This window comes from Hyperolius riggenbachi, chromosome 7, assembly GCF_040937935.1.
Source record: "Hyperolius riggenbachi isolate aHypRig1 chromosome 7, aHypRig1.pri, whole genome shotgun sequence".
In the NCBI taxonomy this organism is placed as follows: Eukaryota; Metazoa; Chordata; class Amphibia; order Anura; family Hyperoliidae; genus Hyperolius; species Hyperolius riggenbachi.
Window position 1 is genome coordinate 154,935,467 of NC_090652.1, and position 21,744 is coordinate 154,957,210.

Below are 21,744 nucleotides of genomic sequence, written 5' to 3' on the forward strand. Positions count from 1 at the left end.
TTGGAGTTTTTTTTCTCACTAAATAATAAAAACCATCATTTAAAACTGCATTTTGTGTTCAATTATGTTATCTTGGACTAATAGTTAACGGTTTTTGTTGAGCAGAAACATTTAAGTGTGACAAACATGCAAAAGAATAAGAAATCAGGAAGGGGGCAAATAGTTTTTCACACCACTGTAGATTACAGTGGCTTGCAAAAGTATTCAGCCCCCTCGAAGTTTTCCACATTTTGTCACATTACTGCCACAAACATGAATCAATTTTACTGGAATTCCATGTGAAAGCCTAATACAAAGTGGTGTATACGTGAGAAGTGGAACGAAAATCATACATGATTCCAAACATTTTTTACAAATCAATAACTGCAAAGTGGAGTGTGCGTAATTATTCAGCCCCCTTTGGTCTGATTGCAGTCAGTTGCCCATAGACATTGCCTGATGAGTGCTAATGACTAAATAGAGTGCACCTGTGTGTAATCTAATGTTAGTACAAATACAGCTGCTCTGTGACAACCTCAAAGGTTGTCTAAGAGAATATTGGGAGCAACAACACCATGAAGTCCAAAGAACACACCAGACAGGTCAGGGATAAAATTATTGAGAAATTGAGAAATTTAAAGCAGGCTTAGGCTACAAAAAGATTTCCAAAGCCTTGAACATCCCACGGAGCACTATTCAAGTGATCATTCAGAAATGGAAGGAGTATGGCACAACTATAAACCTACCAAGACAAGGCCGTCCACCTAACCTCACAGGCCGAACAAGGAGAACGCTGATCAGAAATGCAGTCAAGAGGCCCATGGTGACTCTGGACGAACTGCAGAGATCTACAGCTCAGGCGGGGGAATCTGTCCATAGGACAACTATTAGTTGTGCTGTGCACTGCACAAAATTGGCCTTTATGGAAGAGTGGCAAGAAGAAAGCCATTGTTAACAGAAAAGCATAAGAAGTCCAGTTTGCAGTTTGCCACAAGCCATGTGGGGGACACAGCAAACATGTGGAAGCAGGTGCTCTGGTCAGATGAGACCAAAACTGAACTTTTTGGCCAAAATGCAAAACGCTATGTGTGGCAGAAAACTAACACTGCACATCACTCTGAGCACACCATCCCCACTGTCAAATATGGTGGTGGCAGTATCATGCTCTGGGGGTGCTTCTCTTCAGCAGGGACAGGGAAGCTGGTCAGAGTTGATGGGAAGATGGATAGAGCCAAATACAGGGCAATCTTGGAAGAAAACCTCTTGGAGTCTGCAAAAGACTTGAGCCTGGGGCGGAGGTTCACCTTCCAGCAGGACAATGACCCTAAACATAAAGCCAGGGCAACAATGGAATGGTTTAAAACAAAACATATCCATGTGTTAGAATGGCCCAGTCAAAGTCCAGATCTAAATCCAATCGAGAATCTGTGGCAAGATCTGAAAACTGCTGTTCACAAACGCTGTCCATCTAATCTGACTGAGCTGGAGCTGTTTTGCAAAGAAGAATGGGCAAGGATTTCAGTCTCTAGATGTGCAAAGCTGGTAGAGACATACCCTAAAAGACTGGAAGCTGTAATTGCAGCAAAAGGTGGTTCTACAAAGTATTGACTCAGGGGGCTGAATAATTACGCACACCCCACTTTGCAGTTATTTATTTGTAAAAAATGTTTGGAATTATGTATGATTTTTGTTCCACTTTGGAATTCCAATAAAATTGATTCATGTTTGTGGCAGTAATGTGACAAAATGTGGAAAACTTCAAGGGGGCCGAATACTTTTGCAAGCCACTGTATTATATTTAACCTCACTTTACAAACACAGTAGATCAAAAAGATCAATATACGTCTATCTTGAAATAAACTACGGTACTTTAGATATTTCTGGCGGAAAGCATTGTTGCCATAGTAGACCATCGACCTGCTTTTTGTTTTCATTCTTTTGAATATACTGGGAAGTACCACACATCATGCTGCTTTTTTCTTGTGGACATTTCTGGAAGTCCTGAAGCCTTGTAATGGTATGAAACTTCAATAATGAGAGGAAAAAAAATACCAGTTCACACTGAGTCCACTGCCAGAACTTTTTCTGCAACAGACAGCAGAAGACCAACAGATGTGCAGAACAGACCCATGCATTTCTATGGGTTATTCCACACAATTTTTCACTGTGTCAAGATTCATCCTCTGTATTACGCGTAAAGGACAACTGAAGTGAGAAAAAATAAGGAGGCTGCCATATTTATTTCCTTTTAAGTTGCCTGGCAGCCCTGCTTATTTATTTGGCTGCAATAGTGCCTGAATAACACTAGGAACAGCAGCTAATCTTGCCAAATTTGACAATGTCAGAAACACCTGATCTCTGTATGCTTGTTCAGGGGCTATAGCTAAAAGTATTTGAGGTAGAGGATAAGCAGGGCTGCCAGGCAACTGGTATTGCTCAAAAGGAAATAAATATGGCAGCCTCCATAGCCCTTTTGCTACAGTTGTCCTTTAAAGAGAACCCGAGGTGTGTTTAAAGAATGTTATCTGCATACAGAGGATGGATCTGCCTATACAGCCCAGCCTCTGTTGCTATCCCAAACCCCACTAAGGTCCCCCTGCACTCTGCAATCCCTCATAAATCACAGCCATGCTGTGAGGCTGTGTTTACATCTGTAGTGTCAGTCTCAGCTGCTCCCCCGCCTCCTGCATAGCTCCGGTCCCTGCCCCCGTCCCTTCCCTCCAATCAGCAGGGAGGGAAGGGATGCAGGCGGGGACTGGAGTTCTGCAGGAGGCGGGGAGAGCAGCAGACTGACACTATAGAGATAAACACAGCCAGCTCTGACAAGCTGTTTGTCAGTAGCGTGGCTGTGATTTATGAGGGATTGCAGAGTGCAGGGGGACCTTAGTGGGGTTTGGGATAGCAACAGAGGCTAGGCTGTATAGGCAGATCCATCCTCTGTATGCAGATAATATTCTTCAAACCCACCTCGGGTTCTCTTTAATGCAACGTACAAAGCTTACTCAGGCCCAGTGCACACCAAAACCGCTAGCAGATCCGCAATACGCTAGCGGTTTTGGGAGCGGATTTCAGAGCGATTCTAGGTATGTTTAGAGAGGTTTTCTAAACATACCTAGCGGTTTTGGGTGCGTTTTTGTGTAGCAGATTACACATATTGTTACAGTAAAAGCTGTTACTGAACAGCTTCTGTAACAAAAATGTCTGGCAAACCGCTCTGAAGTAGCGTTTTTCAGAGCGGTTTGCGTTTTTCCTATACTTTACATTGAGGACGAAATGCTTCCGAAAACCGCAAACGCGCAGCAGGAGGCGCATTTGCGGCTTGGCAAAAACCTCAAACCGCCGGTGTGCACCATCCCATTGCAATACATTAGCCAAGCGTTTTTCCAGGCGGATCGCTCCAAAAACTGCTCGGTGTGCACTAGGCCTCAGTGGATATGCTGCCATTTATCTAACAGAATAGCAAGCAGCTGTTCTGAAGTGGATCAGTGACTGTGATAGATCACGGGAGTGATAGAGTGTCTCCATACCAGTCAGAAACGCTACTACTGCACCCGAGTCACTTGTAATGTGAACCAAGCCAAAGGTAGAAGCCTTCTGACAAACCAGGACTTCATAAATGAGTACAGCACATGATGATTATCAAATCATTTAAACAATGATGGGTTCCTGGCTCGACTCTTCAATAAGCAAAAAGAAAAGTTGAAGGAACCCAGATAGCAAGGCAGTTCTAACACATGAAAGCAAAAGGATACTCAAGGCGGCTTGAGTATCAGCTTGTCTCATAGCAGATCAATGCCTGATAAAAGACGGGTGTACAATCACAATATGATAGAAATGACAATAATATTTCTCTCCATCAGGCAACAAGAACCTTCCTTTTGACGTGTGATGATCATGTGCTAGTGTGTGGAATGTGGTGTAATTATTTTACTATTAAATAGTGTCATAGCTGTTATTGCTGTCTAATGGGAATACAGTAAAATCCCTTTATAGTAAACTCCAAGGGACCAGGAAAAGGTAGTTTACTCTATCAGAAGTTTACTATATCAGAATTGGTCATACATTGTATATTTATACAAACGCATTTGCTGGGACCTGAGGACTGAGTTTACTATATATTATTATTATAATGAGATTCTACTATACTTTCCGTACCTCTGCAAATGGCATGCTAACAGAAAAGTAGTGTGGAGTGCAACTTTCCACAACAACAGGAAAAATGTGATTGGTCACAGTTATCAAGAAAGTGTACACAGTACCTTTATCTCAGGATCAGACAACTGGTGCTTCAGAAGCTCAAAGTCGTGAGTGTTCCCCTAAACAGAGGGAATGAGCAGACATTACAATAACATTTTGTTCAGATCAATATGGCACATTAATGCTAACAATATTCATGTTTGCTGATAAAACAAATCGCTCTTTAAGCACTGTGTCATAAGCTCTATTGGCTATGGGGTACAGCAGGCTCCCCTTCCTAATAAACACCAACTTGGAAATCAATAGGGTGTCTGAAGTGTATTCTGTATAGGACACCATCACCTGCGCATGTACACAGTCATCAGCTATTCTCAGGGCTGTGGAGTCGGTACAAAAATCCACCGACTCTGACTCCTCAGGTTAGAATTCCACCGACTCCTCTAATTTGCATATTACAATCTTGTTGATTGAAAGTATGTAACATGAAATGCATCTCTTAACTGCCAACGCTTAAAGGAATACTATCAATACCCAAGTGTTCTAAAATGACAATGTACAAATAATGTCTAAGTAGCTGTGCAAACATTTTCCTTCTTTTCATGTTAAATATCAGAGGCAAAAGCTGTAATTTATTGAGGGTAGGATTTAGCTATATTGGGACAAATCAATTGCAGAAGAGGTGTCTGCTTCAATGCACAGCCAGAGTTGCATATCAGACTACAGAAAGAAAATATCAAACATATCAAACTCTGAAAGCAAAAACAGTATGTAAAGCTGTGACAATTAGTTACATTTCCTCTGCTCTCTTCAGACACTTCAGTCAGAAACACAGGACACAGAAGCTGCAACTGTTGGGAGCTTTCGCTTTGTCACCCACAGAGTTACACATAGTTAACTGATCAAGTGTGAGGTGAATTTCCCCTCTCCTCATGGCTCAGTCTGCGTCAGTTTTGGCGTCAGTAAAGTTTGAAAGTATTTTGATAACAGTAAACACAGAGGTTGCTACTAAAATGTATACACCAGTACTTAGCGGCACTTCCCAAACAATTCCTGTGTCAATTGAAAAAAATATGTGAATCGATAGTATTCCTTTAAGAATTTTAAAAGACAACTGAAGTGAGAGGGATATGGAGGATGCCATATTTATTCCCTTTTACACAATACCAGTTACCTGGATATCTGGCGGATCTTCTGTCTCTAAACTTTTAGTCACAGACTAAAACTAGTCCTTAGTAAGGTCCTTTTCCACTAGCAATCGCAATCACAAATGCCAGCGATGGCGATTTTTCATTAATTCTGTTATGCGATTGCGACTTTTCATTTGCATTGCATTATCTTAAAAATCGCTCCTGAAAGCGATTGCGATTTCCAAATCGAATCACTATAGTGGAAAATACTTCTCATGATTTCTATGATAAAGTAACAACCCTAGCGATTTAAAAATCACTAGCGATTTGCGATTTTGCGTTTCAGCTGTGTAGTGGAAAAAGGCCCTAAGAGTACTTGTAGAAGGTACAGACAGGAACAAAGAACATCTATCAGGCCCTAGGCAATGTAACTGTGGGTACATGTAAGAGTGATGTGCAGGTACTCTGCAGGGGAATGAGGTGATTCTTCCTCTATTACACATTCTTCATGTACAATCTGAACAAGGATCAGGCCCTAGGCAATGTAACTGTGGGTACATGTAAGAGTGATGTGCAGGTACTCTGCAGGAGAATGAGGCTATTCTTCCTCTATTACACATTCTTCATGTACAATCTGAACCAGGTTTATGGGTGATAGACAACACCTCTGTGTTCAATGTGCACAAATTTCAGTGGATTCCCTGCAGCTCTGTGGGGAGTGCATATGTATAGTACTACTGTGTAACAAAGTAAACCTGAGACAGATGAAATTAAAGTTTTATACATACCTGGGGCTTTCTCCAGCCCCCATCAGGCTAATCAGTCCCTTGCTGTCCTCCTCCGCCACCTGGATCTTCTGCAATGGGTCCAGGTACTTGAGCCCGTCAGGCGTAGAGCGCATGCACACTCTGCCGCCGGGAGCGTACTACACCTGCACAGCGCTATTGCGCAGGTGCAGAATGCTCCTGGCTGTGGGAGAGGCACGCGGCCGGACTGCGCTGACTGGCTGAATTACCAGGACTCATAGCAAAAGATCCAGGTGGCGGAGGAGGACAGTGAGGAACTGATTAGCCTGAAGGGAGCTGGTGGAAGCCCCAGGTATGTGTAAAACTTTTTTTTTTTTCATCCATCTCAGGTAACCTTTAATTCATAGTCCTTAAACTAAATTTTAACAACGTATCAAATTATTTGATTTCATGAGCAAAGGGAGTGCATAAATTTGCATAAACCAGCATCAGCGCAGAATTATTTCCATCTCACTGACCATCTCTATTAGTAACACGGCTACACATCAGGCTTTATTCTTACAGCATAGATGTTATTTAGTATATATAAGAAATACTGTGTACACATCATATATACGGTAACAATCAGATATGTATATCTGACTTAAAAAAATACTGGGACTGCTTTATTGAAGCAGCACAAGTAACTATTTTTTATTGGTTTAATTCATTTTTGTGGACTAAGCAGAGCTATTACTGTATATATAAAATATTTATGATGAATGTTATCTGAGAAATAGAACATTTTATCATATTTTCTATTTTAATTACATTTTAAACTCATTAGGAGTCCGTGCATTTTTTTCCCGACCCCGGGTACCTAAAAATTGCTCCGACTATACAGCCCTGCTTGTGTCCTCCTCCTGTTACCCCTTTTGTCTCCCTTCTGTCCCAAGTGTACTGTGTGTCCCCCTTCTGTCCCCAGTGTCCTGTGCGTGTCCACTGCGTCATCGTCCTGTCCCCCAGTGTCCTGTCTGTCCCCCAGTTTCCTGTGTGTTCCCCTTGTGTCTTCCTCCTGTCCCCTAGTGTTTTGTCCCCCCCCCCCCCCCTTTAAGACCGCCTCTATCCTGCTTAGTGTCTTCCTCCTTTCCCCAGTGTCTTGTGTGTCCCCCTGTGTCCTGTGTGTCCCGTTTTGTGTCCTCTTGCTGCGCTGTAATTAGCGGCATTAGCTGCTTGCATCACTCACCTAACCCGAATGTGTCTATGGCAAACAACAGCTCCTCTCTCACGCCTTTCCCCTAGTGCCCGCACTTCCTGCTTCCGTCATTACGCAGGACACGGAGGTGGACACAAAGGATACTAAGCGGGACAGAGGCAGACACACAGGACACAGGAAGTGCAGGGAGTCCCCGACATGCGGCGGGTCATTATCGGCACATCTTTTTCCTTGCTATTCCATTTTTTATCAAGAACCCATGAGAAATCTTCTAAACAGGTTTCTGACATTATGGGACTCAGATGAAATGCAAGTGGTGCCGGCATAAAGATTTTTACAAATACAAGTGGTTACTGCCATTTACCTGTGAGTACTTTAACAGGACTTCTGTCAATTTTCCTCCAAATCGAACAGTTTTCTTTGGCGGAGAACTCAGAAATTCATTTGTTTCGGCCATCATGATGCTCATGCCAAAAGGTTAGATATAAGCTTAGGTTGAAACCAAAATATATGCTAACAAAGGGGAAAAAAAGGGAAAAAAATACTTTTAAATCTCGTGAATGCTATTTTATTGCTGGGAAAACCAAGAGTACATAAACCGATAATTAACTAGGAAGAAAAAAAAAAAAAGCTAAAGAAAATTTCCACCTTTAGCAGAACACTGCACCAGTAATTTCTGGTTTGACATCAGTGCTAAGTGCACCCCAGTCTGGCCGCTCACCTGTGCCTCGATCTTTATACAGTGGTTTGCAAAAGTATTCGGTCCCCTTGAAGTTTTCCACATTTTGTCACATTACTGCCACAAACATGAATCAATCGTATTGGAATTCCACGTGAAATACCAATACAAAGTGGTGTACACGTGAGAAGTGGAACGAAAATGAGACGGTTCCAAACTTTTTTTTTACAAATACTAATTTAATAATTGCAAAGTTGGGTGTGCGTAATTATTCAGCCCCCTGAGTCAATACTTTGTAGAATCACCTTTTGCTGCAATTACAGCAGCCAGTCTTTTAGGGTATGTCTCTACCAGCTTTGCACATCTAGAGACTGAAATCCTTGCCCATTCTTCTGTGCAAAACAGCTCCAGCTCAGTCAGATTAGATGGACTTCGTTTGTGAACAGCAGTTTTCAGATCTTGCCACAGATTCTCGATTGGATTTAGAAATCTTTTTGTAGCCTAAGCCTGCTTTAAATTTCTCAATAACTTTATCCCTGCCCTGTCTGGTGTGTTCTTTGGACTTCATGGTGTTGTTGCTCCCAATACTCTCTTAGACAACCTCTGAGGCTGTCACAGATCAGCTGTATTTGTACTGACATTAGATTACACACAGGTGCACTCTATTTAGTCATTAGCACTCATCAGGCAATGTCTATGGGCAACCGACTGCACTCAGACCAAAGGGGGCTGAATAATTACGCACACCCCACTTTGCAGTTATTCATTTGTAAAAAAATGTTTGGAATCATGTATGATTTTCGTTCCACTTCTCAAGTGTACACTACTTTGTATTGGTCTTTCAGGTGTAATTCCAATAAAATTGATTCATGTTTGTGGCAGTAATGTGACAAAATGTGGAAAACTTCAAGGCGGCCAAATACTTTTGCAAGCCACTGTACATATAGCTCTTGCCCTAGAAAGTGACATGTTAGTCATGATTCACAAAGCCTTTTCACCTGTTTTCACCTACTCTATGTTACATTTTTAAAGTGTACCAGATTTGAGAAAATAGGAGGTTTTGATACTTACCGGGGCCCTCCTCCAGCCTCATAAGCACATGCAAGTTCCTCGCCATCCTCTCAGGGTCTGCTGTTCAGCCACCATCAGCCCCAGTAACAGGCTCAGTCGCATCAGTTGCTGCCTTCTGCGCATGCATGGGAGGTCCGCGCATGCGCAAAAGGCACCGACTGATGTGACTGAGCCTGTTACCGGGGCTGATCATGGCTGAACGGCAGACCGCGGGAGGACGGCGAGGGACTCACACCTGCTTCTGGGGTTGGAGGAAGCCCTGGGTAAGTATCAAATCTTCCTATTTTCTCAGATTTGGTACACTTTAAGCTTCTAAATAGAAAATATATAATTATGGTAAGAAAAGTAATATTTAAATGAAGTTAAAGGACAACTGTAGTGATAACAATATGAAGGCTGCCATATTTATTTCTTTTTAAACAATACCAGTTGTCTGGCAGCCCTGTTGATCAATTTGGCTGCAGTAGTATCTGAAACACACCAGAAACAAGCATGCAGCTAATCTTGTCAGATCTTACAATGTCAAACACCTGATCTGTTGCATGCTTGTTCAGGGTCTATGGCTAAAAGCATTATAGGTAGAGGATCAGCAGGGTAGCCAGGTAACCGGTATTGCTTAAAAGGAAATAAATATGGCAGCCCCATATACTGTACCTCTTGCTTCAGTTGTCCTTTAATCAGGAAAAAGTTACTTTGAGTGATTATTTTGCTTGTAAATTTGCTGAAAGGTTATTTTTATTAATTAGGTGATAAATATGACATTTATGAGAAGTTTTGTGACTAGAGCCCATTGATACAGGTTCTGCCCACAACTCTGCCCAAAATACTTAAGGCTAGTACACACTAGCAATTTTGATTGACCAATGATTGCTCAATTTTACCACCTCCATGTAGTATGACCATTTACCTATATAATCTGCATAGAATTGAAAATCTGTTTGGCCCTCATACTACATGGAGGTGGTAAAATTGAGCAATCATTGGTCAATCAAAATTGCTAGTGTGTACTAGCCTTTAGGCTGGATCCACACTTGTCTATAAGTTTTCTGCTTCAGTTTTTCTACACAAGTTCTCTAAGGCTAGGTTTCCACTGCTGCGATTCCGGCCTGATTTCTGGCCCACGAATTCGGATGTGATTTGGCAGCCTGAGCCTACTGAAGTCAACAAGGAGCATCCGAATTCATTGGTGGGGAAAAATCGGACAGCATGCAGCATAATCTTGCATAATTTGTCCGAATCCCATAGCAGTGCATAGTCTAGAGGCTAGAGGGATTCGGCTGTGAGAAGCTTGACAGCTGTGTTGGCATTGCGTTTCGCAAGACGCATGCTGAGCACAGTGGAAATGTAGCTCGATAGTGCTGCACTGAAAAACCATACAAGTGTGAACTAGCACAATGATTAACATTAATTCTCAGTTTTCCTGTGCAGAAAATGAGCAGAACTGACTAGTGTGAACAGGGCCTAAGTGGCTAAATGGGTGTCCATCTACTGGGTAGGCTGTGCTAGTTCACTTTAGGGGACCCAGCAGGAAACCTCATATGGAAATTAGCTAACATGATTGGGTGGATAGCACCCTCTCAAACTGCTAGGTTTCCAATAAGGATATATAGGATTTACTGGGATGGAAAGTGCGGATTGTTTTCGGCACGCATTTGATTTCTTTGGCACGTTAAGAAAACTTTGATGGTGCCAGCTTACCATCATTAAGGCCTGGTGCGCACCAAAACCTGCTAGCAGATCCGCAAAATGCTAGCAGATTTTTTAAACGCTTTTTCTTATTTTTCTGTAGCGTTTCAGCTAGCATTTTGCGGTTTTGGTGTAGTAGATTTCAGATATTGTTACAGTAAAGCTGTTACTGAACAGCTTCTGTAACAAAAACGCCTGCAAAACCGCTCTGAACTGCCGTTTTTCAGAGCGGCTTGCATTTTTCCTATACTTAACATTGAGGCAGAAACGCATCCACAATCCAAAAAATGCCTCACCCCGGGAGTATGCGTTTCTGCAAAACGCCTCCCGCTCTGGTGTGACCCACCCCATTGAGATACATTGACCAAGCGTATCCGCAGCCGCAAGCGGCTGCAGAAACGCTGAAAAAGACGCTCGGTGTGCACCAACCCATAGTGAGAGCACATGAGCATAACTAATTAGTCTGCCCAAGCAATCAGCCTGTACATTTATAAGTAGCCATTTAATGTAGACAACCGAAAAAGATCCGCAGGCCACAGTGAGATAGGTAAAAGCAGGTATTCTTTTATTGGTAACTCTACACAAAAGGACAATACATCCACGGGATCAACTTCGTTAGTCATTTAATGGTTGTGCACTGTGGCAACGATACTTCATGTAGCCCCTGCTTGGACAGGCACCCAGTCAAAAAGCTGTGCACAGTATCCTAACTGCAGCAACGATACCCCATTTATTCATGGGTAGGACCAGAGCCGAGTCCAACAGCTTTGCAAAGACTGCATTTACTCTATGGCTGCCTCATGTAGCCACTGTCAGCTCAGACGATCAGCTGTACAGAGATGCACAAAGGACAACTTGTTGCACAGCCGGCAACTTCCCCATCAGTTTTCAATGGAGTCAGCAGGTGAACAGAAAACATTTTCTTGCCAATCCCCTACAAAGAGCAGGACTTGAATTCCCCTGGTGGCTACAATGATGCATGTGACCCAAAGCAATCAGCCTGTATTAGTATAAGCAGCCCTAGCTAGATAGGTACCCAGTCGAACAGCTAAGCACTGCGCCGATACTTCATGTAGCCCCTGCTTGGACAGGCACCCAGTCAAAAAGCTGTGCACAGTATCCTAACTGCAGCAACGATACCCCATTTATTCATGGGTAGGACCAGAGCCGAGTCCAACAGCTTTGCAAAGACTGCATTTACTCTATGGCTGCCTCATGTAGCCACTGTCAGCACAGACGATCAGCTGTACAGAGATGCACAAAGGACAACTTGTTGCACAGCCGGCAACTTCCCCATCAGTTTTCAATGGAGTCAGCAGGTGAACAGAAAACATTTTCTTGCCAATCCCCTACAAAGAGCAGGACTTGAATTCCCCTGGTGGCTACAATGATGCATGTGACCCAAAGCAATCAGCCTGTATTAGTATAAGCAGCCCTAGCTAGATAGGTACCCAGTCGAACAGCTAAGCACTGCGCCGATACTTCATGTAGCCGCTGCTTGGACAGGCACCCAGTGCATCCACACTGCGGCAGCCTCTAGTAGATTTTGACAGCTCATAAGCACAGACAATCAATTCCTGCTCTTTGTAGGAAATTAGCAAGTACATATGTAAGCCATTCACCTGCTGACTCCATGTAAAACTGATAGTGGAAGACGGCGACTGTGCGACAAGATGTCTTTGCAGCCCATGTGACCTGGTGTCTCTTTTCTTAGTAACCAAGCAATCCTTGCCATGTACTGATGAGGACCAAAAGTCCGAAAAAAGGCTGTCTACATGTGGGTTTGATATGGCTGTATAAAACTTAAAGCTATAGGCTTGCTATACACCAGCGTTTCTGGATGCTTGCTTGGCTTACAAGGGCGAAAAGGGATAATTTGCATATTTAGTGGTAGTGCATTGTGGGTAACCACAAATGTTCACTTATAACTGAATTATTGCAAATTTCCTTCTGTTTTAAGAAGGCAATTACACCAAGCTTTGCTTAGTAACAAAGTGCCTGCTTATTTGGGCGTCGGGATTGCAGTTATTTGAATATAGCTAACGATATTCTTAGAACGGCTATTATCACTATCCTACATTCTCACACCAAACCTCCCACAAAGTAACCTAGCCTTTAACACCCCCTCCCCCCAGGTATGCCATAGCTGGAACCCACGCAGGTGAGAACCCTGTGGCAACCCAATCACCACATGGCTATAATAAAGCAGAGCTCCTAGAGGCACAGCCAATCCTCGGCACCCACTGCAGTCAAAGTGTCGGCAGCCCCAAAGCCGCTGCACCTGTCAAACACAGCCAAAGTCAAATAACTAAGTTATAATATAGTGGGAGCACCCAGTCTGATAGCCACTGCCGATCTGTGTGTGTGGTGCGGGACCCCCCAAAGTGGTTCTGAAATGGAAGTGGGGAACCAAAGAGGTAGGCGCCCAGGAGCAATAAAAGGAGGCCTGGTAACCAAAAGTGAGCAGGTAAGCAGCAGGTGGGGAACCAAAGGGTAAGCTGAAGTGTGGCACCAATGCTCAAATTAACAGGCCGACAAATAACCCTCTGCTACTTGGCTATGATAAAACCGAGTGCCCAGTCTCATAGCATCGTAAAACTTGCATCGGGGCCCACAGCTCCTTAGCTACCCCACTGATTGTGAGGTCCTCTGAATGACAGTTAAGTGACAAGGCAATATACTTTGTATAGTACTATATAAACACTTAATAAATCCTGATTCTCAGACAGGCCAACCAGTCAGTGCTTTCTTTGCACTAGGCGCTGGGTAAACGGGTGTCTGTAATGTGACACTCACATTGTATATGAGCGATACGCTCATATACAATGTGAGTGTCACATTACAGACACCCGTTTACCCAGCGCCTAGTGTGTGTATTACTTCAGCCAGGCACACGCAGACCTCTACATATCTATAGCGTCTAACAATCTATTAGCGGGCCACACTCGTGAGTTATCCTATCACAGACAGACAGTGAGAGAGGCACGTACCTGGCAAGACAGGTAACTCAGGCCGCTAAAGCACGTTAGAGAATAGAGAAAGACGTTATAGAACAGAACGTCTTGGAACACCGGGTCCACACAACGTGTTTCCTTCCAACATGCACAGACAAGTTCTGCCGGAAGCACGTCTGTCAAGAACAGGAAGTGGGGCACTAAAACGAGGCCGAACGAAGCAGCCATGCTGAGTGTACCAAATCGGCAGAGTTTACCGATTCTGAGCACTGCTGCATTATTATAGTGTGACCATATATCATCATCTGTATAGTAAAGTGCATAACTGTCTGTATCTGATTTGTTTGCGAATTCCCGTCTATTTTCTATCCTGAATATCCTTCTATGTGGGCTGATGTGCAGATCAAAATGAATGTATTTGTATTTAAAGAAGGTTATAGGCAGTTCTACGTTGTATGGCTAATCTAGGGCTGGTTCACAGGACGTTGAATCAGCAGCATTAGTCGAGTCGCTTCTGCTAAAGCGCTGTCCATTCATGTGAATAGACAGTGGTTTTTAACCACTTATGGACCACAGTCTTTTCTCCCCTTAAAGAGAATCTGTATTGTTAAAATCGCACAAAAGTAAACATACCAGTGCGTTAGGGGACATCTCCTATTACCCTCTGTCACAATTTCGCCGCTCCCCGCCGCATTAAAAGTGGTTAAAAACAGTTTTAAAAAGTTTGTTTATAAACAAACAAAATGGCCACCAAAACAGGAAGTAGGTTGATGTACAGTATGTCCACACATAGAAAATACATCCATACACAAGCAGGCTGTATACAGACTCACTTTTGAATCTCAAGAGATCATTTGTGTGTTTCTTTCCCCCCTGAGGGGGGAGTGCATAGCAGAACCACAACACTGAAGAACTTGGCAGCCTTCCAGACACAGGCTGACAAGTCTGACAAGGGAAAGATACATTGATTTATTACAGAGACTGTGATAGTACAAAGTGCTGCAGTAAGCCAGAACACATTAGAATAGCTTTTGGAACTTGTAGGATGATAAAAAACAGGATGCAATTTTTGTTACGGAGTCTCTTTAAGGTAGAGTGACCAGATTTTTGTGGGTCCAACCTGGGATGGGGGGGGGGGGGGGGGGGGGCGCAGCGCCAAAAAGTGGGGAGGACTGAGGAGCGCGCAGCGACGAAGAGTGGGGGAGGGGGCTGCGGTGCGCGCAGCGGTGGAAAATGGGCGTGGCCATGACATTGTATGGGCGGAGCTAACGTAATGATGTAACAGCGAGGCATAAGAAAGCAGTGTTTACGCCATGATGTGGACAAACGAGACTTTGCATCATGGGTGTGCAGAAACTGTGTGATGCTAATAGTATACCGTAACCACAAAGCAGCAAACATAGCCATCTATGACCATTAAATAATAAATGCAGTAACAGTTACCCCGGACACCAGAAAATAAACGCAATAGGCAACATGTCAGCACAAAATAACCGCAATGCGGGCAACATGTCAGTATAAAATAAACGCAGTGCGGGCAAACATGTCAGTACAAAATAAACGCAATGCGGGCAACATGTCAGTACAAAATAAACGCAATGTGGGCAACATGTCAGTACAAAATAAACGCGATGCGGGCAACATGTCAGTACAAAATAAACGCAATGCGGGCAACATGTCAGTACAAAATAAACGCAATGCGGGCAAACATGTCAGTACAAAATAAACGCAATGCGGGCAACATGTCAGTACAAAATAAACGCAATGCGGGCAAACATTTCACCAGAAAATAAACGCAATGCGGGCAACATGTCAGTACAAAATAAACGCAATGCGGGCAAACATTTCACCAGAAAATAAACGCAATGCGGGCAAACATTTCACCAGACAATAAACGCAATGCGGGCAAACATGTCAGTACAAAATAAACGCAATGCGGGCAAACATGTCAGTACAAAATAAACGCAATGCGGGCAAACATTTCACCAGAAAATTAACGCAATGCGGGCAAACATTTCACCAGAAAAGAAACGCAATGCGGGCAAACATTTCACCAGAAAAGAAACGCAATGCGGGCAAACATTTCACCAGAAAAGAAACGCAATGCGGGCAAACATTTCACCAGAAAAGAAACGCAATGCGGGCAAACATTTCACCAGAAAAGAAACGCAATGCGGGCAAACATTTCACCAGAAAAGAAACGCACTGCGGGAAAACATTTCACCAGAAAAGAAACGCAATGCGGGCAAACATTTCACCAGAAAAGAAACGTAATGTGGGCAAACATTTCACCAGAAAAGAAACGCAATGCGGGCAAAGTTCACCTGGAAAGAAAGCATTTACTCACCTGGCAGAAGTCTCCGGCCTCTGGCGCGCTCCTCCCGGGACCACCTTCCCCCTGCATATCTCCCGCGCTGACAGGGCTACGGCAAGATGGCGCCCGAAGCCCTGTACTGGAGACATATATAGTCTCCAGTACAGGGCTCCGGCAGCCATCTTGCCGTAGCCTTGCTCGCCTGCCGGTGTCGGAACAGACACCGGAAGAGGAGGCTGGAGCGGGGCTGCGAGCAATGAACTGGCACAGCGTCTATAGACGCCGCTGCCAGTTCATGAGGAGAGAGTGGCCAGAGTCCCGAGACCGGGACGTTTCCCCGGACATCATTAAGCCTGGGACAGCGGACCCCGAATCCGGGACGCGTCCCGAGCAATCCGGGACGTCTGGTCACTCTATTTAAATAGAGTGACCAGACGTCCTGGATTACTGATGTCTACAGCATCTTTTTGTGCAGCATCTTGCAAAGATTTCTGTCTGATGGGGAGTTCAGCTCCATAGAATAGACTGTAGGTATGGCTCTCATACTACATGGAAGGGGATAAAATTGGTCTGTGATTTTTCATTTTCAAAAGACTATGGTCTGATGTGTGTATGAGCCTTAAGGACCAGAGCCTTTTTCTCCATTCAAACCACTGCAGCTTTCACGGTTTATTGCTCGGTCATACAACCTACCACCTAAATGAATTTTACCTCCTTTTCTTGTCGCTAATACAGCTTTCTTTTGGTGCTATTTGATTGCTGCTGCGAGTTTTAGTTTTTATTATATTCATCACAAAAGACATGAATTTTGTCAAAAAAATGATTTTTTTTTACTTTCTGTGCTGACATTTTTCAAATAAAGTAAAATTTCTGTATACATTTTTGTCCAAATGTATTGTGCTACATGTTTTTGATTTACAAACTATGGTGCAAAAAGTGAATTTTCCCATTTTGAAGCATCTCTGACCTTTCTGACCACCTGTCATGTTTCATGAGGTGCTAAAATTCCAGGATAGTATAAATACCCCCCAAATGACCCCATTTTGGAAAGAAGACATTCTAAAGTATTCACTGAGAGGCATGGTGAGTTCATAGAAGATTTTATTTTTGTCACAAGTTAGCGGAAAATGACACTTTGTGAAAAAAAAAGTTTCCATTTCTTCTAACTTGCGACAAAAAAAATGAAATCTGCCACGGACTCACTATGCTCCTCTCTGAATACCTTGAAGTGTCTACTTTCCAAAATGGGGTCATTTGTGGGGTGTGTTCACTGTCCTGGCATTTTGGGGGGTGCCTAATTGTAAGTACCCCTGTAAAGCCTAAAGATGCTCATTAGACTTTAGGCCCCTTAGCGCAGTTAGGATGCAAAAAAGTGCCACACATGTGGTATTGCCGTACTCAGGAGAAGTAGTATAATATGTTTTGGGGTGTATTTTTACACATACCCATGCTGGGTGGGATAAATATGTCTGTAAATGACAATTTTTTGTTTTTTTTTTACACACAATTGTCTATTTACAGATATATTTCTCCCACTCAGCATGGGTATGTGTAAAAATACACCACAAAACACATTATACTGCTTCTCCTGAGTACGGCGATACCACATGTGTGGCACTTTTTTGCACCCTAACTGCGCTAAGGGGCCCAAAGTCCAATGAGTACCTTTAGGATTTCACAGGTCATTTTGCGACATTTGGTTTCAAGACTACTCCTCACGGTTTAGGGCCCCTAAAATGCCAGGGCAGTATAGGAACCCCACAAATGACCCCATTTTAGAAAGAAGACACCCCAAGGTATTCCGTTAGGAGTATGGTGAGTTCTTAGAAGATTTTTTTTTTTGTCACAAGTTAGCGGAAATTGATTTTAATTGTTTTTTTTTCACAAAATTTCATTTTCCGCTAACTTGTGACAAAAAATAAAATCTTCTATGAACTCGTCATACACCTAACAGAATACCTTGGGGTGTCTTTTTTCTAAAATGGGGTCACTTGTGGGGTTCCTATACTGCCCTGGCATTTTACGGGCTCAAAACCGTGAGTAGTCAGGAAACCAAATTTCTCAAAATGACTGTTCAGGGGTATAAGCATCTGCAAATTTTGATGACAGGTGGTCTATGAGGGGGCAAATTTTGTGGAACCGGTCATAAGCAGGGTGGTCTTCTTTCTAAAATGGGGTCACTTGTGGGGTTCCTATACTGCCCTGGCATTTTAGGGGCCCTAAACCGTGAGGAGTAGTCTTGAACCCAAATGTCTCAAAATGACCTGTGAAATCCTAAAGGTACTCATTGGACTTTGGACCCCTTAGCGCAGTTAGGCTGCAAAAAAGTGCCACACATGTGGTACTGCCGTGCTCAGCAGAAGTAGTATAATGTGTTTTGTGGTGTATTTTTACATATATCCATGCTGGGTGGGAGAAATATCTCTGTAAATGACACATTTTTGATTTTTTTACACACAATTGTCCATTTACAGAGAGATTCCTCCCACCCAGCATGGGTATGTGTAAAAATACACCCCAAAACACATTATGCTACTTCTCCTGAGTACGGCGATACCACATGTGTGACACTTTTTTGCTATTCACAGGTCATTTTGAGGCATTTGTTTTCTAGACTACTCCTCACGGTTTAGGGCCCCTAAAATGCCAGGGCAGTATAGGAACCCTACAAGTGACCCCATTTTAGAAAGAAGACATCCCAAGGTATTCCTTTAGGTGTATGGTGAGTTCATAGAAGATTTTAATTTTTGTCACAAGTTAGTGAAAAATGACACTTTGTGAAAAAAACAATAAAAATCAATTTCTGCTAACTTTTGACAAAAAATAAAATCGTCTATGAACTCGTCATACACCTAACAGAATACCTTGGGGTGTCTTTTTTCTAAAATGGGGTCACTTGTAGGGTTCCTATACTGCCCTGGCATTTTTACAGGCCCAAAACCGTGAGTAGTCTGGAAACCAAATGTCTCAAAATGACTGTTCAGGGGTATAAGCATCTGCAAATTTTGATGACAGGTGGTCCATGAGGGGGCAAATTTTGTGGAACCGGTCATAAGCAGGGTGGCCTTTTAGATGACAGGTTGTATTGGGCCTGATCTGATGGATAGGAGTGCTAGGGGGGTGACAGGAGGTGATTGATGGGTGTCTCAGGGGGTGGTTAGAGGGGAAAATAGATGCAATCAATGCACTGGGGAGGTGATCGGAAGGGGGTCTGAGGGGGATCTGAGGGTTTGGCCGAGTGATCAGGAGCCCACACGGGGCAAATTAGGGCCTGATCTGATGGGTAGGTGTGCTAGGGGGTGACAGGTGGTGACAGGAGGTGATTGATGGGTGTCTCAAGGTGTGATTAGAGGGGGGAAATAGATGCAAGCAATGCACTGGCGAGGTGATCAGGGCTGGGGTCTGAGGGCGTTCTGAAGGTGTGGGCGGGTGATTGGGTGCCCTAGGGGCAGATAGGGGTCTAATCTGATGGGTAGCAGTGACAGGGGCTGATTGATGGGTGATCAGTGGGTGATTAGATGGCAGAACAGATGTAAACAATGCACTTTGGAGGTGATCTGAGGGTAGGTCTGGGGCAATCTGATGGTGTGGGAGGGTGATCAGATGCCCGTAAGAGGCAGGTTAGGGTCTGATCTGATAAGTGGCAGTGACAGGTGGTGATTGACGGGTGATTGACAGGTGATTACAGGGGAGAATAGATGTATACAGTACACAGGGGGGGAGGTCTGGGCTGGGGTCTGAGGTCGTTCTGAGGGTGTGGGTGGGTGACTGGGTGCCCTAGGGGCAGATAGGGTTTTAATCTGATGGTGTGGGAGGGTGATCAGATGCCCGTAAGAGGCAGGTTAGGGTCTGATCTGATAAGTGGCAGTGACAGGTGGTGATTGACGGGTGATTGACAGGTGATTACAGGGGAGAATAGATGTATACAGTACACAGGGGGGGGGGGAGGTCTGGGCTGGGGTCTGAGGTCGTTCTGAGGGTGTGGGTGGGTGACTGGGTGCCCTAGGGGCAGATAGGGTTCTAATCTGATGGGTAGCAGTGACAGGGGGTGATTGATGGGTAATTAGTGGGTGTTTAGAGGAGAGAACAGATGTAAACAATGCACTTGGGAGGTGATCTGACGGCGGGTCTGCAGGCGATCTGATGGTGTGGGTGGGTGATCAGATTGCCCGCAAGGGGCAGGTTAGGGGCTGATTGATGGGTGGCAGTGACAGGGGGTGATTGATGGGTGGCAGGGACAGGGAGTGATTGATGGGTGATTGATAGGTGATTGACAGGTGATTGACAGGTGATCAGTGGGTTATTACAGGGAAGAACAGATGTAAATAATGCACTGGCGAATTGATAAGGGGGGGCTCTGAGGGCAATCTGAGCGGGTGATTGGGTGCCTGCAAGAGGCAGATTAGGGTCTAATCTGATGGGTAACAGTGACAGGTGGTGATAGGGTGTGATTGATGGGTAATTAGTGGGTGTTTAGAGGAGAGAACAGATGTAAACAATGCACTTGGGAGGTGATCTGACGTCGGATCTGCGGGCGATCTGATGGTGTGGGTGGGTGATCAGATTGCCCGCAAGGGGCAGGTTAGGGGCTGATTGATGGGTGGCAGTGACGGGGTGATTGACAGGTGATTGACAGGTCATCAGTGGGTTATTACAAGGAAGAACAGATGTAAATAATGCACTGGCGAATTGATAAGGGGGGGTCTGAGGGCAATCTGAGCATGTGGGTTGGTGATTGGGTGCCCGCAAGGGGCAGATTAGGGTCTAATCTGATGGGTAACAGTGACAGGTGGTGATAGGGTGTGATTGATGGGTAATTAGTGGGTGTTTAGAGGAGAGAACAGATGTAAACAATGCACTTGGGAGGTGATCTGACGTCGGATCTGCGGGTGATCTGATGGTGTGGGTGGTTGATCAGATTTCCCGCAAGGGGCAGGTTAGGGACTGATTGATGGGTGACAGGGGGTGATTGATGGGTGATTGACAGGTGATTGACAGGTGATCAGTGGGTTATTACAGGGGGGATAGAGGCATACAGTACACAGGGGGGGGGGGGTCTGGGGAGAATCTGAGGGGTGGGGGGGGGGTGATCAGGAGGGAGCAGGGGGCAGTTTAGGGTTAAAAAAAAATAGCGTTGACAGGGAGTGATTGATAGGTGATTAGGGGGGTGATTGGGTGCAAACAGTGGTCTGGGGAGTGGGCAGGGGGGGTCTGAGGGGTGCTGTGGGGGATCAGAGGGAAGGGGGGGAGATCAGTGTGCTTGGGTGCAGACTAGAGTGGCTGCAGCCTGCCCTGGTGGTCCCTCGGACACTGGGACCACCAGGGCAGGAGGCAGCCTGTATAATAGGCTTTGTTTACATTGCAAAGCCTATTATACACTTGTCATGCGGCGATATGCACGCTAGTAACCCGGCGAGGGGGGCGGAGCCTGCCATCGGCAGCTGATCGCGGCACGAATGACACGATCACCGCATAACCACGCCCACCGCCACCACCGCCGATGGGCGTATTGCGGTCGTTTGGGCCCAGCCCTCGCCGGTCGGCAAGTGGTTAAACTTCGGTGATGGCTTCTTCCATTGTACACACAAACGCTGTGTTTTGATTCAGTCGTCTCTGATTGCTAAGTGCAGAGCCGGATTAAGGCTAAATGGGGCCCTAAGAAAAGTAACTGATTTGGGCCCCCCCCCCATCATGTTGTAATAGAATCAGAAGATGCAGCTGCACAGCAACATGCCGCACACACCGGGGCAGCCGAGGTACTGGTTGCTATGGGTAACAGCCCGCTTTCCTCTGTTG

At 44.6% G+C, this 21,744-nt stretch overlaps 1 protein-coding gene across 1 annotated transcript in view; it reads right to left on the minus strand.

The window, feature by feature from the left end:
• The window catches only part of RRN3 (RRN3 homolog, RNA polymerase I transcription factor), an 88,521-nt gene extending 74,732 nt beyond the window's left edge, over nt 1–13,789 (minus strand). The window contains exons 1-3 of the mRNA XM_068244780.1: nt 13,671–13,789; nt 7,609–7,757; nt 4,239–4,295 (exon numbers count right to left, since the gene is read on the minus strand). Coding sequence (XP_068100881.1) covers nt 4,239–4,295; nt 7,609–7,713 — 162 coding nt within the window. The 5' untranslated portion in view covers nt 7,714–7,757; nt 13,671–13,789. The remainder of the gene's footprint in view (nt 1–4,238; nt 4,296–7,608; nt 7,758–13,670) is intronic.
• Nucleotides 13,790–21,744: the final 7,955 nt, after the last annotated feature.